The following is a 15,933-nucleotide window of genomic DNA, read 5'->3' on the forward strand; positions in this document are numbered from 1 at the left end:
AGGCCCTGCCCTCAGGGAGTTTAGCAAATGACACAGCATTGGATCAAGTTGCAAGAATGCAGGAAGTTACTGAGAACTGTAGGCAGTCACTAGTCCACAGCAACCAGAGGAGTGGGGCCCAGCAGGGAACCTTCAAGTAGGGCAATGTCTCAGATACCCATGCCTTAGCCTCCCCAGAGCCTGATTCAATTATGGGTCTATAGACCAACTGCATAGACTAAAACCCTGCTGTAAGGAACAATACCATTTAGCTAGGCAAAAGTGAATGGTTAATACTAGTTATACTAATCATCTGCCTTAACACCCCAAACCCAATCCAAACCAAAATTATATTCACTCTACTTTAAAATACCTTTCAAATTCCTTTACTTCTCTCCACGTCCAATACTACCAACATAGTCCAAGCCAGAAGTCTACAACAATGGAATTTGTGTGCTTCTTGGGATGTCCAGACTTTCCACTGGTTGGGTGGGCAAGGCTACGTTTAATTTCCAGGAGTTTCACATTGAGGTGCTTGAGATCTGACAGCTTGTGTGCTTGGGAGTGGCCTACTCAAAGGAGGTGTGAATGTGGTTGGCAGAGCAGGCAGGAAGGAGCACACCTGAAGGATAGTCACTCCTTCCTTTGGATGCTGCCTGGAAACCTACTGATACAGCACAACTCACACCCCACTGCCCACAGGAAAAGGCAGGCCCAAGAGGTTAGGCTCCCTGTGGAGAAAGCAGTTTCTCAGAACACTGAATTTGCAGCGCACAAAATGGGAAAGGCCCCTGCCAAGCCAGACAGTAGGTCACCCTCTTTGGGGCTGGCTTGTAGCATCAGGGCAGTGACTCGCTTTGGCCCATCCTTCAACCTCAGTGGCAGAGACCTGCAGCCTTCAACCCCCAGGTGAGTTGTGGGCAGCGCGAGGCATGGTGTGTGCGCACACGTGGCAACGCACATGTACGCATGTGGCATCTAGTACATGGAATCGCACCAGGTGCACCTCTAGATGAGGTGCTCATCACCTAGCCTTGGAACAGGACCAGTCCTGAGTGGGGAGAGGGAGGGTGACGAGAAGAGCAGGTGAAGAAACCACAGATGTTCTCCACCCCTGGTCTGAACCAGCGCTGGTGGGCATCCCGGGGTGTAGACCCCATGTCACTCTTGTGCCCCGAGGGCATGTTCCAGGAGGGGTGGGGAATAGGGCTGGACCCTCAGGGTCCGAGTGTCTGACGCCAGGCGCCACCACCTGTGCCTGCGCCCCCCTCAGGGGCGGGGTAAGAAGCCAGTGATGTCAACCTAGGTCCCGTGGAGCCCTCAGCTGTGGCGAACCGCCCTGCCGCGTGACCGGCGCGCACCAATGGCCCAGCAGTCTCCAGGGCGACGTGGAGGGTCCATGCTCCGCCACCACTGCGCCCCCGCCCCTTGTCCACACTGCAGAGCGCTGGCCCACGTGCTGCGCAGAGAGAGGGACAGGGAAAGGAAGAGGGAGAGACAGCGGCCACTGTGCTTAGCCCTGCGCCCCTCCTTCTGGGACTTGTGTCAGAAAGGACCCCAACCCAGTTGAAGGTACCAGCCTCAGGGAGGGCGAGCTTGCCCCCTGGAGACCCCTCCGCCCTCCGCCTGCCCCAGCAGGGGTTGGGGTCAGTGTGGGAAGGAGGCTGTGACCCCTGCGGTCCTGCGAAGGGTGGGGTCGAGCCTGGGCTGCAGAGGTGCTGCCAGGGGAGGAGTGGCAGCTGGGGGTGGGAAGGGGGTTTCAGCATTAACTTCGTTCTCGCCCCGTTCGTTCGTTCGTATTCACAGGCAGTGGAGACCTGGGCTGTCTGCTGTCACCCTGGGAGTTGGCCCAGATTTCTGTGCATCACACACTGCACTGATCATTCCCCCCTAAATTAGATGCCGTAGAGATTGGGGCCATGCCGTTGACCCTGTTGCAGGATTGGTGTAGGGGGGAACATCTGAACACCCAGAGGTCCATGCTCATCCTGGGGATTCCTGAGGACTGTGATGAGGATGAGTTTGAGGAGACTCTTCAGGAGGCTCTTAGACACCTGGGCAGGTATAGTGTCATTGGTAGGATGTTTAGGAGGGAGGAGAATGCTCAAGCATTTCTCCTGGAGCTTGCCCAAGATATCGACTATGCTTTGATCCTCAGGGAAACACCAGGAAAGGGAAGGCCTTGGGAAGTGGTGGTAAAACCTAACTCAGATGGTGAATTTCTCAATAGACTGAACCACTTCTTAGAGGAGGAGGCGGACAGTGTCAGACATGTACAGAGTCCTTGGATCAGACATCAATTGACCCACTCCCAGAGTGGCCATATCACCTGATTTCTGGACTTGGGCCCAGACCCTGGGGGCAGTAGTGCAGCCTCTGCTAGAACAAATGTTCTACCAAGAACTAAGAGTGTTTTCTGGGAGCACTGTGCCATCCCAGGGGCGTTGGCCTTTGAAGCCTGGCTTGAGCACACCACTGAGGTGCTACAGATGTGGCAGGTACCTGAGGGGGAAAAGAGGCGGAGGTTGATGGAATGCTTGCCGGGGCCTGCTCTGCAGGTGGTCAGGGGGCTCCGTGCCCACAATGCTGCCATAACTGTGGAGGAGTGCCTGGCATCCCTGCAACAGGTGTTTGGACCTGTGGAGAGCCGTAAAATTGCCCATGTGAAGTTTTCTAAGGCCTACCAAGAGGCAGGGGAGAAACTCTCTCGTTTCGTGTTACAGTTGGAACGCCTGCTCCAAAGAGCTGTAGAAAAAATGCGGTATCACGAAGGAATGTGAATCAGACTCGCCGGGAACAAGTCTTAAGTGGTGCCAACCTTACTGACAAACTTCGAGACAGGTTTAAGCTGATGAAACAGTGAAGGAAACCTCCTGGTTTCTTGGCACTGGTGAAGCTGCTGCGTGCGGAGGAGGAATGAGAGGCTACGGTAGGTCTTGAGAGGGAGAGTCTGGATGGCTTTGAAGCAGGCATAAGGTCACCTGCCAGAGCCAGTGGTTTCCGAGCAGTGTCTTTTCCTGGCCCTGGCAACATTCTACAGGCCAGGCCTTCCCAAAGTTCCCGGCATAGGAGGGGCAGAGGCCAACACCGCAGGAGGTGTGTGCCAAGGGCTGACTCTCGAAGTTTAGGAAAATAGAAACACCACATATTCTGCTATAGTTGTGGAGAAAATGGCCACATCAGCGCACAATGTAGCAACCCTCCAAACCTTCTCTTGGTAAAGCAGATGAGACAGGCTGCAATAGAGTCCGGAAATGGTGACTGGACCTGGGGAAAGAGCCATCCCAAGCCCAAGGCTAAATAGGCTCAGGAGAACAGGGCAGCTCTTCTTGCTACAGGCTGAGGAGACGAAAGAGATATTGGAAGAAAGGGAAGGGGCATTCCACGCAAACAGCAGAGAACCTGAGTGGGGCAGAGGGGCAGGGCAATCAAGCACAGGCTAAGCCCCCTTATCCTCCACCAGCTGAAAGGGAGTCCACCCGCAAGGCCAAACTCGGCTCAGGGACAGCCAAACACGGGACCCTGAAGAAGTACTGGCGACACAACCTGGGAGCCACCACACCCGGCTGGGGTGCTCCAGCCACAAGCGGGGACCCCACCATGGCAGAGGCTAAAGGAGTTGCATCTGGGAACTCTGGCGTCAGCCCCGTTACCTGGGCTCCCCCAAACTCCCACCCTGTGGACTCCGAGCTAAGAATGCCGACCGGCCCACTGGCCCCATGGGGCCCGGAGGAGCCTTCCCCAGGGCCACCCCTGCCAGAAGCAGCCAGCACCAGTGAGGAAGAGCTGTGCAGCAGAGAGGCGGGGGCCCTCCGGAGGGGAGACCGCAGGGTCCAGCCCGTCCTCAGGATTATCTACACTGCTCTAGGGGAGCCCCAGGAAGGCAGCACCCTTGAGCCCCTGCGCAAGTGAGACCAGGAGAGCCCAGCGCCAGCCTGCAGGCAGTTCTCCCCCTGCAGCCTCTTTTTTCTTAAGAAAAACACATCTTGCATACCTTACATACTTAATTTAGTATAACTGTAAGGTTTTAAGTTACCAAAAGATCTTGAAACCTTTAGGGCTGACATACTACATACGAAATATAATTACTGTTGAAATAAAGTTTTGTCAGAATAAGTTCACCAAAAAAATATTACATACCGGTACCCTGGCTGAGTAGCTCAGTTGGTTAGAACATCTTCCCAGTATGCCATCCTCAGTCAGGGCATGTACAAGAATCAAACAGTGAATGCATAAATAAGTGGAACAACAAACCAATGTTTCTCTCTCTCTCAAATCAATAAATTTAAAAAGTTTCAAATATTACATATATGTATACATACACACACAAAACATACAAATAAAATAAATAAGTCCTGAGGATGTAACGTACAGCATGATGACTATAGTTAATACCGCGCTGCATAAAAGTTCTCATCACAAGAACAAAAATTGCAACTACGGATGGTGATTCATGTCAACTAGACTTATTGTGATCATTTGGCAATATATACAAATAAGAAATCACCATGCTGTACACCTGAAACTAATATGATGTTATATGTTTTCAGGGGTATTTCTTAACCTTCATCATTTTCCAGGATCACGGGGCCAGAACACCTCTTTCATGGCATCACCCTTAATAATACCTTATAATGACTGTAATACCAGGTGTTTGAGTGGTGGCTTTGCAGAGCCACAGTGACCCAGTGTTACGAGAATCCTCAGGTAAAATGTCCCACCTGGAGTCTTCGACTCTCTGACAGCATCAGGTAACCGACTTTTCTTGGTATGAGAAGTAGATTAATTTAACACACTCTTAATGGTGTATTCTTATTAAGTAAGTCCTATTAAGGTCTGTATTCCCCCTCTCAGACATAGCAAACATCTGCAGTTAATGGAGAATGAGGCGATGTCTGCAAATTTCTTTCTTTCTTTCTTTCTTTCTTTCTTTCTTTCTTTCTTTCTTTCTTTCTTTCTTTCTTTCTTTCTTTCTTTCATTTTTAGAGAGAGAAACATCGATGTGAGAGAGACACATCGAGTGGTTGCCACCCACACGACCCCAACCGGGCCAGGGACAAACTGCAACCAAGGTACGTGCCCGGGACTCTCTGGTCCGCGGGCGGATGCTCCAACTGCTGAGCCAAACCAGCCAGGGCTGCAAATATCTTGCTCAGTAACCTTTCATTTAAAATTTTGTTTGCTTTTGTACTTCTTAATCCCTTCACCTTTTCCACCCAACCCCACAAGCTCCCCTCCCATCTGGCAACCATCAGTTTGTTCTCTGTATTTGCGTCTGTTTTGTTCATTTATTTTGTTCTTTAGATTCCACAGATAAGTGAAATCATATGGCATTGTTTTTCTCTGGCCGACTTATTCACTTAGCAGTATACCCTCTAGGTACAAATTAATAGTTACAAAATAGTCATGGGGATGTAGTGTACAGCATAGGGAATATAGTCAATATTTTAATAACTATATGGTGCCATCTAGGCACTAGACTTATGGGAGGATCAGTTTGTAAATTATATAAAAGTCTAACCATTAAGCTGAACACCTAAAATTCATAAACTATTATCATATTGAATGTCAACTGTAATTGAAAAAATAAAAAATAAATAAAATTTTGTTTTAAATACTTTTATGTAAACATTATAGAAAAGTCCATTCTTCTGCATCCCCAATAAAGCAAAAGAAATCTATTCTGTCACCAAAGGCCCACAATTTCTGGTCCTGAAAAGTAAGTACAGGCTTCAGAGCCTTGGTACTCAAAGCCTAGTAAGGGACCTGCACTACTGGAGTCATCCAGCTTTCAAGAAACAGCAGATTCTTAGTCCTACCCCATCCTCCTCACTGGGACCTGCATTTTATCAAGATCTGTGAGAGATTTTTTTTTATCCTCACCCAGAGCAGTTTTCCATTTTTTGTTCAGGTAGAGTGGGAGGGAGAGAAAGAGAGAGAGAAGGAACATCGACGTGAAGGGACACATCGAGTGGCTGCCACCCGCACGACCAACCAGGGCCGGGGACAAACTGCCACCGAGGTACGTGCCTTAGCGGGAACCGAACCCGGGCCTCTCTGGACCGCAGGCCGACGCTCTAACCGCTGAGCCAAACCGGCCAAGATCTGTGAGAGATTCCTGCACACTTCCCGTTGTGCTACTTGTGCCCCACCCACACCATTTCTGAACCCCGAATTTGGGTCCTGCAGGCTTCAGGGCAAACATTGCAGTCTTCCCTCTGTGGAAGAAACCTCCTTCCAAAAGGGGCGGGAAGCAGTTTGGATACTAGGTGGGTAACACTCCTGAAGTCAAGAGAATAATGGGAGAATGGGGTCCTTCATAGTTTTCTGTCTCTTCGTGACCTCTAAAAATGTTCATGCCCTCGTAAAAGGCAGGAGCTCCCTAGAATACCGCCCAAGAAAAAATAAGCAGGGATCAGGACTTTCTTTAGAAAGCACCGTCTGGGGTTTCGCTTTTGCACCCAGCCCTGTGCCGACTGCTTGCAGCATTCAAACAGGGGCCGGTGCCAACTGCTGCACTGCAGCTCCCTGTCCAATGGGCTGGAGACAGCGCGACGGGAGCGGAAATGGCTCCTGGGCTCGCGTGCCACGTGGCGGGCCCGGTGGGCCGCTGGTAGCTAAGCGGAGGCTGGACATAGTCCCAGCTCTGCAGTACCCTGCCCCCAGCTTGATTTGAACACTCTGTAACCCCCGGCACCTCAGGGACAGGATCAGGGACTGAGGCAGGAGCCCCCCCTTCCAGGCGGGAGGTGGGGGCCAGGCTGCGAGGGCGCAGCCGCGAGTGCGCCGTGTGCACTCCATAACCTCTTCCCGCCATCAGCTCCCGGCCCAGTCTGCACCGCGGCAGGAGCGCCAGCAGACGCGTGGTGGCCGTGGTGCTGGGCGGCCGTGGTCTGCAGGGATCTCCAGCAGGTATGGAGTGGGGCCCTGGGCACACAGAGCAACCCAAACCGCAGCCCCTCCACCCTCACCCCACCTCGACCCTCGCCATCTTCCTTGGCATCCCAAAGGCCGCTTGCTAGAGGTGTCTCCCGACGTGGGATACCATGGGATCAGGCCTGGCACCCCACGGACCTCCCGGCCATTTCCAGGCACAGTGACAAGCCTGTGACCTGCAGAGGAACCTGTTTCACACCTGACCCTGCCCGGAGCCATGTAGTCTGCACATCCAGGACAAATGGCTCTGGGCCTTCTTCCCCCTGGAAGGAAAGTGGCTTTGGCCCTCCACCTGGCCCTGCCAACGTCCACTGACCAGAATGGGGGGCGTTTGAGGGAGAGAATGTGTAGTCTTAGGGTGGGAGTGGGGAGCTTAGGGGAATGGTAAGCTTGTGGGTAAGAGTTGGGCCTAGGTCTGGGCAGGGCCTGGGTCCCCGCGAGGCTTAGGTGGGGGAAGGGCTTGGGAGGGTTGGAATATGAGTGGCAGGGGTAGCACTTGGGTGGGGGCAGGGATTGTGTGGAGTTCCCTGTTAGGGATTGCGCATAGCGCGTAGGGTGGGACTTAGTGGGGCTGGCTTGGGAAGGGGTGGGACTTGGTGTGGGCCGGGCTTGGGAAGGGGTTGGGACTTGGCGTGGGCCGGGCTTGGGAAGGGGTGGGACTTGCTGTGGGCAGGGTTTGGGAAGGGGTGGGGCTTGGTGTGGGCCGGGCTTGGGAAGGGGTGGGACTTGGTGTGGGCAGGGTTTGGGAGGGTGTGGGAACTTGGTGTGGGCCAGGGTTTGGCAGGGGTGGGACTTGGTGTGGGCAGGGTTGGGAGGGGTGGGACTTGGTGTGGGCAGGTTGGCAGGGTGGGACTTGGTGTGGGCAGGGTTGGGAGGGTGAAACATGAGTGACAGGAGTAGGACTTGAGGTGGAGCTTGGCATCAGGGCTTGTGCTTCCTTGGGGTAGCTTTTGGTGGTGGTGCCTTAGGGAAGGATGGAACGTGAATGGCATGGTTAGGAGTTGTGTGGGGTCAGGGACTGAGCTTCTGTGGGGCTGGAGCTGGGTATCAGGGGTGGGGCTTTGGGTGGGCGTGGGACTTGGTGGGGGCAAGGTGTGGGAGGAGTGGAAAGTAAGTTGCCGGGGTAGGATTGGATGGGGGCAGGGCTTGAGCTTCCGTAGGGATGGATCTTGGCTTCAGAGCTTGGGCTTGGTGGGTGGGCCTTGGGTTAGACACTGAGTGTAGTGGGGGCGGGACATGACAGTGGGTGGATGTGAGGGCGGGGCCGGGGGGAATTGAGGGTGGGGCAGTAATCTTAAAGTAGGATTCCTTCTGCTCTAGCAGTTGACCAGAGGGAGCAGTTTCTTGTGTCTCTGCACCAGGGTACTTACGGACAGCTCTGCAGACTCAGAATTGGTACAGCCTGAGCAGCCGCAGGTGGGTCACAACCCTAGCAAAATACCTCTGCCTTCCCTTGGGACAGATCCAGTGGAGCAGTACCCCCCACCCTGGGGCCAGGGATTGTCTGACTGTGGACAGTACTAGAGAGCTGAACGTTGAGTATCGGTGGAATCTCCACATCCGCAAGGCCAGAGGGCCCTACTCAGACAGACTGGTGAGCCGCTGTGAGGTGGGCCTCTATCGGGAGAGGCATCTAATCCTGGCAAAGAGCAAGAGGGGAAGGGGCTGCCTGTCAACGTGTGCAGACTGCAGTGTAGGGTCACAACTAGAGGGAGGGAGAGTTGTCCCTCTCCTGCAGTGTGGCACTAATGACCTTTTTTGGTCCCTGATTTCAGGGACGCATTTTAAAGTCACAAGGTCTTGATTTTGAGGATTCAATCCTTGCTGCCCACCCCCCCCGCCCATCTCACTTCTCCAAACCCCTTTGTTGCTAGCATACTTCATTGGTTGGAGGCCAGGGACATCATTCCTGGAGGGCCTTAATCTTAGCGCATGCCACCCAGTCTGCGATAGAAACCCTTGGCCCCTGCTGTTCATGGTATCCATGACGACACTTCAGCTCTCCAGGGCTCTCCACACCCACCAGTTTCATTGCATTGCACAGAACTCCTGCCCTCTTTTTCATCTGTTGGGCATTTTCTGGGAAAGAGGGAAGCTCTGCATCTCCCTCCTCCACCTTTGCCCTGGCAAAGAGGGTGCCCTGGGCCTGCACAGCCTTGTGCCGGGGAGTGGGATATTCTGGTTTCTCCTGCTTGGAGGGTTTTGTCAGGGTCCCCAGTGTCAGACCCTGCCTCCTGATGCTGGCCTTTTCACCACAGGTGTCTGCAGCACGTGCAGCAGAGTCCTCAGACTTTGAGGAAGAACCCACGGCAGGAGGAGGTCAGCAGGGAGGGGATGAGGTGGGGGGAGCTGGGGAGTGGGGAGACCCCCCTACACTGTACACTCCACCAAATGATGACGGGGAGCCCTGGGAAGCAGGGACTGGAATCTCTGAGTGGAGGTGGGGGGCAGAGGAGAGGCTCTTGGTGAGGGTGGGAAATGGGCAATAATGATGCTTTCACCCCATTTGCATTACAGGTTGTGGAAACCTGGGACTCTCTGCCGTTGTACTTGGCATTGGCTGAGAATTGACTGAGTCTTGGTCAAAACTCTGTGGAGCAGATTACTACCCCTACTATTAGATCAGTCCATAGAAAGTAGGAGCAATGGCCGTGACCCTGTTAGAGGATTGGTGCAAGGGGATGGACCTGGACCCCAGGAAGGCCCTGCTGATTGTGGGGATCCCCATGGAGTGTACCGAGGATGAAATTCAAGAGACTGTTAGGGCAGGCTTACAGCCCGTGTGCCCATACAGAGTGCTGGGCAGAATGTTCAGAAGAGAAGACAATGCTAAGGCAGTCTTCATCGAATTGGGTGACACTGTCAATTATGCCGAGATGCCCAATCAGATACCAGGAAAAGGAGGTGCCTGGGAAGTGGTGGTAAAACCTCGTAATCCAGATGAGGAATTTGTCAGTAAACTGAGCTACTTCCTGAAGGAAGAGGGCCGGAGAATGGTAGATGTGGCCAGAGCCCTGGGGTGTGGCCCTGCCACTGAGGGCGGGGAGCCAGACGATGTTTCCCAGGCGAAACCCATAGTTGTGCAGCCTCTGAAGGAATGCATGTGGTACCGAAAACTCAAAATGTTTTCAGGAAACGTCTTTCCAGGCCCAGGCGAAGAGAACTTTGAAGCCTGGCTGGAGCAGGTCACTGAGATGATGCAGATGTGGCAAGTGTCTGAGGTGGAGAAGAGGCGCCGTTTGCTGGAGAGCCTGCGCGGCCCTGCCCTGTCCATCATGCGGGTGCTCCGGGCCAGCAATGACTCCATGACTGTGGAGCAGTGCCTGGACGCCCTGAAGCAGATCTTTGGGAATATGGAAGACTATAGAACCTCACAGTTTAAGTTCCTCCAGTCGTTTCAGAAGATTGGAGAGAAAATGTCTGTGTTTTTGGTGCGGTTAGAGCCCCTGCTGCAGAAAGCCGTGCAGCACAGCCCGTTGTCAGTGCGAAGCGCAGACATGATTCGCCTGAAACACATCCTTACTCGGGCCAACATGACCAACACCCTCCGGGGCAAGCTCGAGCTCCTGGATCAGCGAGGGTGTCCTCCCACTTTCCTGGAGTTAATGAAGCTCATTCGAGATGATGAGGAGTGCGAGGCCACCATGGTAGTGATGAAGCAGAAGCAAAGGCCTGGAGGAAGGGGCCGTAAAGTGTCCAGCAGACAGATATTAGAAGAAACCAGTGTTCCCATACCTCCGGTCCTAGGGCAGGCAGGGCAGTTTTGTGAGAGCAGCACTCAGACCATCCAGGAAGGGGCTGCCTCGTCACTGAAGCGCAAGCCGCTGTCCTGCTATTGTAGTGGAGACGAAGGCCACAGCCAGATCCCATGCTTTAAGATTAAAGACGAACCACCAGCAAAACAGAAGCCTCAGCTTTCAGCAACAGAGTCGGGAAACGAGGTGGGGGCTGGGGCCATGAGCCACCCCGAGCCCTAGAAAGCATAGGCTCAAAAAATCCAGGCACCCTTTCCCCTAGCGGGCAGCAGAAAGATTTTAAAAATGGAAGGGGCATTCAAAACAAATAGCAGAGGGGCAGGGCAGTCAGAACCAGGCCAAGCCCCCTGATCCTCCACCAGCTGAAAGGGAGTCCACCCGCAAGGCCAAACTCGGCTCAGGGACAGCCAAACACGGGACCCTGAAGAAGTACTGGCGACACAACCTGGGAGCCACCACACCCGGCTGGGGTGCTCCAGCCACAAGCGGGGACCCCACCATGGCAGAGGCTAAAGGAGTTGCATCTGGGATCTCTGGCGTCAGCCCCGTTACCTGGGCTCCCCCAAACTCCCACCCTGTGGACTCCGAGCTAAGAATGCCGACCGGCCCACTGGCCCCATGGGGCCCGGAGGAGCCTTCCCCAGGGCCACCCCTGCCAGAAGCAGCCAGCACCAGTGAGGAAGAGCTGTGCAGCAGAGAGGCGGGGGCCCTCCGGAGGGGAGACCGCAGGGTCCAGCCCGTCCTCAGGATTATCTACACTGCTCTAGGGGAGCCCCAGGAAGGCAGCACCCTTGAGCCCCTGCGCAAGTGAGACCAGGAGAGCCCAGCGCCAGCCTGCAGGCAGTTCTCCCCCTGCAGCCTGGAAAGGCTATGGGCACAGAGCCCCAGGGAGAGCCTAGGCTCAGCCTGGCAGGGGTTGGGGACTTGGGCTAGTACCCACAGCTGGTTTGGGTGGGAATGGGTGTGCAGGGAAACGTGTTCTAGGGCAAGAGGAGAGGAGAAGGAAGTGGAGGAGGAAAACTAGGAGTGGGGGGAGGAAAAGGTGAGCAGGAGAGGAGGAGGAGGTCAGGAGGAGGGAGAAGTCATTGGGGGGCAGTGTTTTGGTTTTTTTTGTTTGTGCAGCGTCACGAGATGCGGAGAGGGCAGGAAGGAGAACAGGGACTGGCCCGGCGAACCACCACTCAGCAGCTGCCAATGCCAAGTCCAGACCCAGCTCCAAACTGCCAACTCTGGCAGCCAGACTGGGAGCACCCCTGAGCAGCCAACCCCAGCCTAGGAGAGGGGCACCTGAAGACGTCTGCCTCCCACACAGAGACCTTAGGGGCCCTCTCAACGGTGCTGGTCATGAGGACTTCCATTGTCCATCCCCTGGGACAGGCTGCTCCCTTTACTGGGAAGCCCCCACCCTGTTTCTCTATAGTTCCCGTAGTGACCCACATGTCAAGTAATCACCCCCCCCACACACACACACACATTAGCCATTGTTCTTGTGCAGAACGGCCAGGTGTGTGTGAACCCGGTGAGTGTCCTGGCCTACCTACCGGGCAGCCGCCTCTCAGCCCCGGCAGGTGCTGTGAGCTGCACAGACAGCCAAGGCTCTGCCAGCTCTCGTCCAGAGCCGTGAGCTCAACCTCTGCTTTCTCGGTGTAGATTTAGGCCAACTGCTGCTTGTTCTTGTGGAGATGTGTGTGTTCTTCTCAGCAGTTCTCCACCACGGATACCCTGAGCCCAGCCCCAAGAAACTCCAGGAAAGATGTTCGAAGGCACCACTGGTGCTCACCCGTGACCTCCGGAAGGAAGAACTAGATCAGCGTTGGAGGGGGGCTGCTGGAGGCGCCACAGAGACTGTGCTCTGATGTGTCATCTTGTTTTTCCTTGTGACTCAGTTTCCTTGGCTTGATGGAATGCCCCTTGTTGTGTTTTCCAGTGCCCTGTGTCTGTCCTATGCAGGCCATAGGTCAGGGCCAGGCCCCAGCATGTCATCCAGGGGAGAAGGGGAGCCCAGCAGTGAGTGGACATTGCCAGTGTCCATAGTCCTGCAAAGGCCAGTTATGGGGCTCTCAGGAAGGGGGACTATGGTGGGAGGGCCATAGTAGGGGGTGACAGATTAGGTACCTCGTCAGGGACCCTAGTAGGGGGGCGAGACTTGTTAGCTCTAGTGGCCATTAGAAGCTCCTCTCTGTGTTGGCATTCCCTTTGTTCAATGGATTCAGTAAATGTTTCTCTTCAATAAATGTAATTGAATGTTTCAGCTCAGTCTCACCTCTGCTTTGGGCAATTGAAGGTAGGGTCTGCTGTGTGTAGGGGGATGTGCATCAGTGGCCTAGTCAGCACTGGTGTATGTTCTGGGCAAGGTCCATGAGCGCTGTTAAATGTCCTAATTGCAAAAGGCGGTGGCCAACATCCAGGGAACAGTGGCTTATCGATCAGGGCAAAGGGCAAAGGACCATAGCTAGGCAGGCTTGATGGTACCCATCAATAGGATGCTGATGGGAGTGGACGGTGGCTGCTTGGATTCCCAGTGCACTCAGGGAACTCCTCAGGAATAATGTAGGGCAAGGAAAGGCAGGCAGGAGCCAGCAGTCCCAGGATTCCTCACTGTCTTGTTGGGGCTCAAGGTATTTAGACCTGGAGTCATGCACATACTACCTTGCACACACAAAACCAGGCCATCCTGTGTCAGTGTTTGTGTAAAAGTGTGTAAATGTAAGCATGTAAAAGTATGTATGAATGAGTTTGTGAATGTGTGTCAGTGAATATGTGTGAATATGTGACTATGTAAGGCTGTGTGAATGTGTTAGTGAATGAGTGTAAATGTGTATTTCTGTATGTTAAATATGAGCATTTGTATAAGTTTGTGTGTTCATAAGTGTGTGTGTGAATGTATGTTTATATGTGTTAGAGTGTATCAGTGGATATGTGTCAATGAATGCATGTGAGTGTGTGAATGTATACATGGATGAATATGTATAGTGTATGAATATGTATGAGTTTGTGTGTGCAAGGTAGTATGTGCATGACTGTGAGGAATTGTGTGCATGTGTGTTAGTATGTATAAGTACATATTTGTGTCAATGAGTGTGAATATGTGTGTGTGTCAGTGAATATGCATGTGGGAATGTGTCTAGTGTGTGAGTGTGTATGTATGAGTTTGTGAGAGTGTGTGTTAGTGTGTGTATGAGTATGAGTGAATGTGTGCTAATAGGAGAGGGTATATGTGTTAACGTTGAATGAATGTATGAGAAGATGTGTGTTTCTGTGTGAGTGCATATGTTAGATGGTTGGTGGTTCTTTATTTCTTTGAGGAGTCAAACTAGAGAGTTGGAAAGAAGGCAGTGTGAGGCACATATTGCTTCTTTACAAAACAGGAGCAAGAGCTCTTTTGGTGCCTGACTGATGAGCCCTACATCTGGTTCTACTATGCAATCAATCATTCTTTTATGGCCCCTGGAACTTTCCTGTTTTCAAGGTTTCTACGATTATGTGTGTTACTACTATTGTGTGATCAAAGCCTATGTGAACATCTATGTGTGAGTCTTTTTGTGGACATTTGTTTTCCTTTCTCCTGAATAAATACCTAGGCATGGAATGGCTAGGACAGGGTAGGACTGTTACACTTTATGAAAATAAAGTTCACACAGATTTCCAAAGTTGTTATGGCAATTTATATGCCCATCAACAGTGCCCATCTCTTGGGGTTTTCAAAAAATTTTGTGTTGTCAACTTTGAACTTTTAGCCATTCTGGTTGGTGAGTCTTTGTGATATCTCACTGTGATATTCATTTTTATTTTTCTGATGACTAATGATATGGAACATGGCTATTTAAATCTCTTTCCCGGTTTTCAACTGAGGTCCTTGCCTTTTTTATTATTCAATTGCACAAGTTATCAAAATACTCTGGATACAAGTATATGTATATGTGTTGGGAATATTTTCTCACAGTTGTGTCTTGCCTATGCACATTCTTAGTAATATCTGTTCACAAGCAGATAGATTTAACTCTAATGAGGTCCATTGCATCATTTGTTCTCTTTTATAGTGACCACTTTCTGGGCCCTGCCTAAGAGATATTTGCTTGTCATACATTACAAAGGTATTGTCATGTTGTCCTATGTTTTCTTCTAGAAACTCTGCAATTTTAGCTCTTTCATATAGATCTTACAATGTACCTAAATTAATTTTTTATTATGGAGAGGTGTGGAATCAAGATGTTTTTGAAAATATTTTCATTTGACACTGGTTTTATTGGAGTGTTGGTCAAAAATCAATCGATTATGTACCTGTGAATCAATTACAGTGTTTATATTCTCTCTCCCATATTTTTCAGTTCTAGGATTTCTATTTGGTTCTTCATTATAATTGTCATTTTTATATTGAGATTCTTTCTCATTAGTTCCTTCATTGTATTCATTTTTCCCTTTTAATTCTGGAACACATTTATGTGCAATTGCTGCCCTCATGTGCTAATCCCATCATCCTAATCATTTCTGGGTATTGGCACATTTTCCCCCTGGTGATGGCTCATATTTTCTTTGCATAGAAGCTGGACATTTTGACTGTTATGTAGTTAAATGTCTTGGTTTTGTTGTTTCCTTTATTTCTGTGTTGAGTTTTGTTCCAGCAGCCAATTAGTTCACTTATAGACCAGCATGAGCCTTTCAACATTTGTTTTTAAGCATTGTTAATGTAGATCTTATAGAGTTATCTGAGCCTTCCTCCTAATGTATGTCCTTTCTGGATTCTGGATGAATATGTGAGGACTTCAATATGGTCTCTCCACTCTGGCTGGTAAGAATGATATATAAGCTCTGGTAGTTCTCCAGCTCACAGTTTCTGGAAGGTGTACTGTGCCTAACCTTGTGGTGTCTCAATCTGAGCCTGCAGAGTTAGTATAGACTTAGCAAGAACTGTGTCTAGTACTCTGGAGATCTTTCTATGCCCATTTACCTTCTATCCAGTATACTACTTGCAAAACAGAGTAGCACCCAACTCCATAACTCAGCAAGACTATCACAAGTTTGAATTCTCCTTCCCTTTTCCATAGACTGAAAAGTACCTCTATACCAATTGCTGGGCTGATCTTTGGCCTCACTTTGTTTGTTTGATTTCTGTCAGACCTCACAGGCCTGGCAAACTCTGTATAGTCAAGGCACTCACAGTGCAGTGGATGGGGTCAAATTGTCAGAAGATATTTGGAGAGAAGGTTCATGTGGATGGGGCCTAGGGTGATATATGGAAGGTCAAGGAGAGGGAGCAGGTCCT

General features: G+C 51.5%; 2 protein-coding genes across 2 annotated transcripts; both read left to right on the plus strand.

Annotated features, from left to right (window-relative positions):
• Window positions 1-1,898: 1,898 nt before the first annotated feature.
• On the plus strand, window positions 1,899-3,283 carry PNMA3 (PNMA family member 3). Its single transcript, XM_036271813.1, is given in 4 exon segments — window positions 1,899-2,230; window positions 2,232-2,407; window positions 2,410-2,730; window positions 2,733-3,283. Coding segments are annotated over 4 exon segments (1,380 nt in total).
• Window positions 3,284-9,560: 6,277 nt separating this feature from the next.
• LOC118636670 (paraneoplastic antigen-like protein 5) lies at window positions 9,561-10,892 on the plus strand. Its single transcript, XM_036271792.1, has one exon. It carries the CDS (start codon window positions 9,561-9,563, stop codon window positions 10,890-10,892), a length of 1,332 nt encoding a protein of 443 aa, XP_036127685.1.
• The last annotated feature ends 5,041 nt before the right edge of the window (window positions 10,893-15,933 follow it).

The sequence above is a fragment of the Molossus molossus genome, unplaced genomic scaffold (genome assembly GCF_014108415.1).
Source record: "Molossus molossus isolate mMolMol1 unplaced genomic scaffold, mMolMol1.p scaffold_m16_p_2, whole genome shotgun sequence".
Lineage (NCBI taxonomy): Eukaryota > Metazoa > Chordata > Mammalia > Chiroptera > Molossidae > Molossus > Molossus molossus.

Excerpts from the sequence above, each read along its gene's own strand:
- LOC118636670 (XM_036271792.1), top strand. The coding sequence starts at position 9,561 with ATGGCCGTGACCCTGTTAGAGGATTGGTGCAAGGGGATGGACCTGGAC.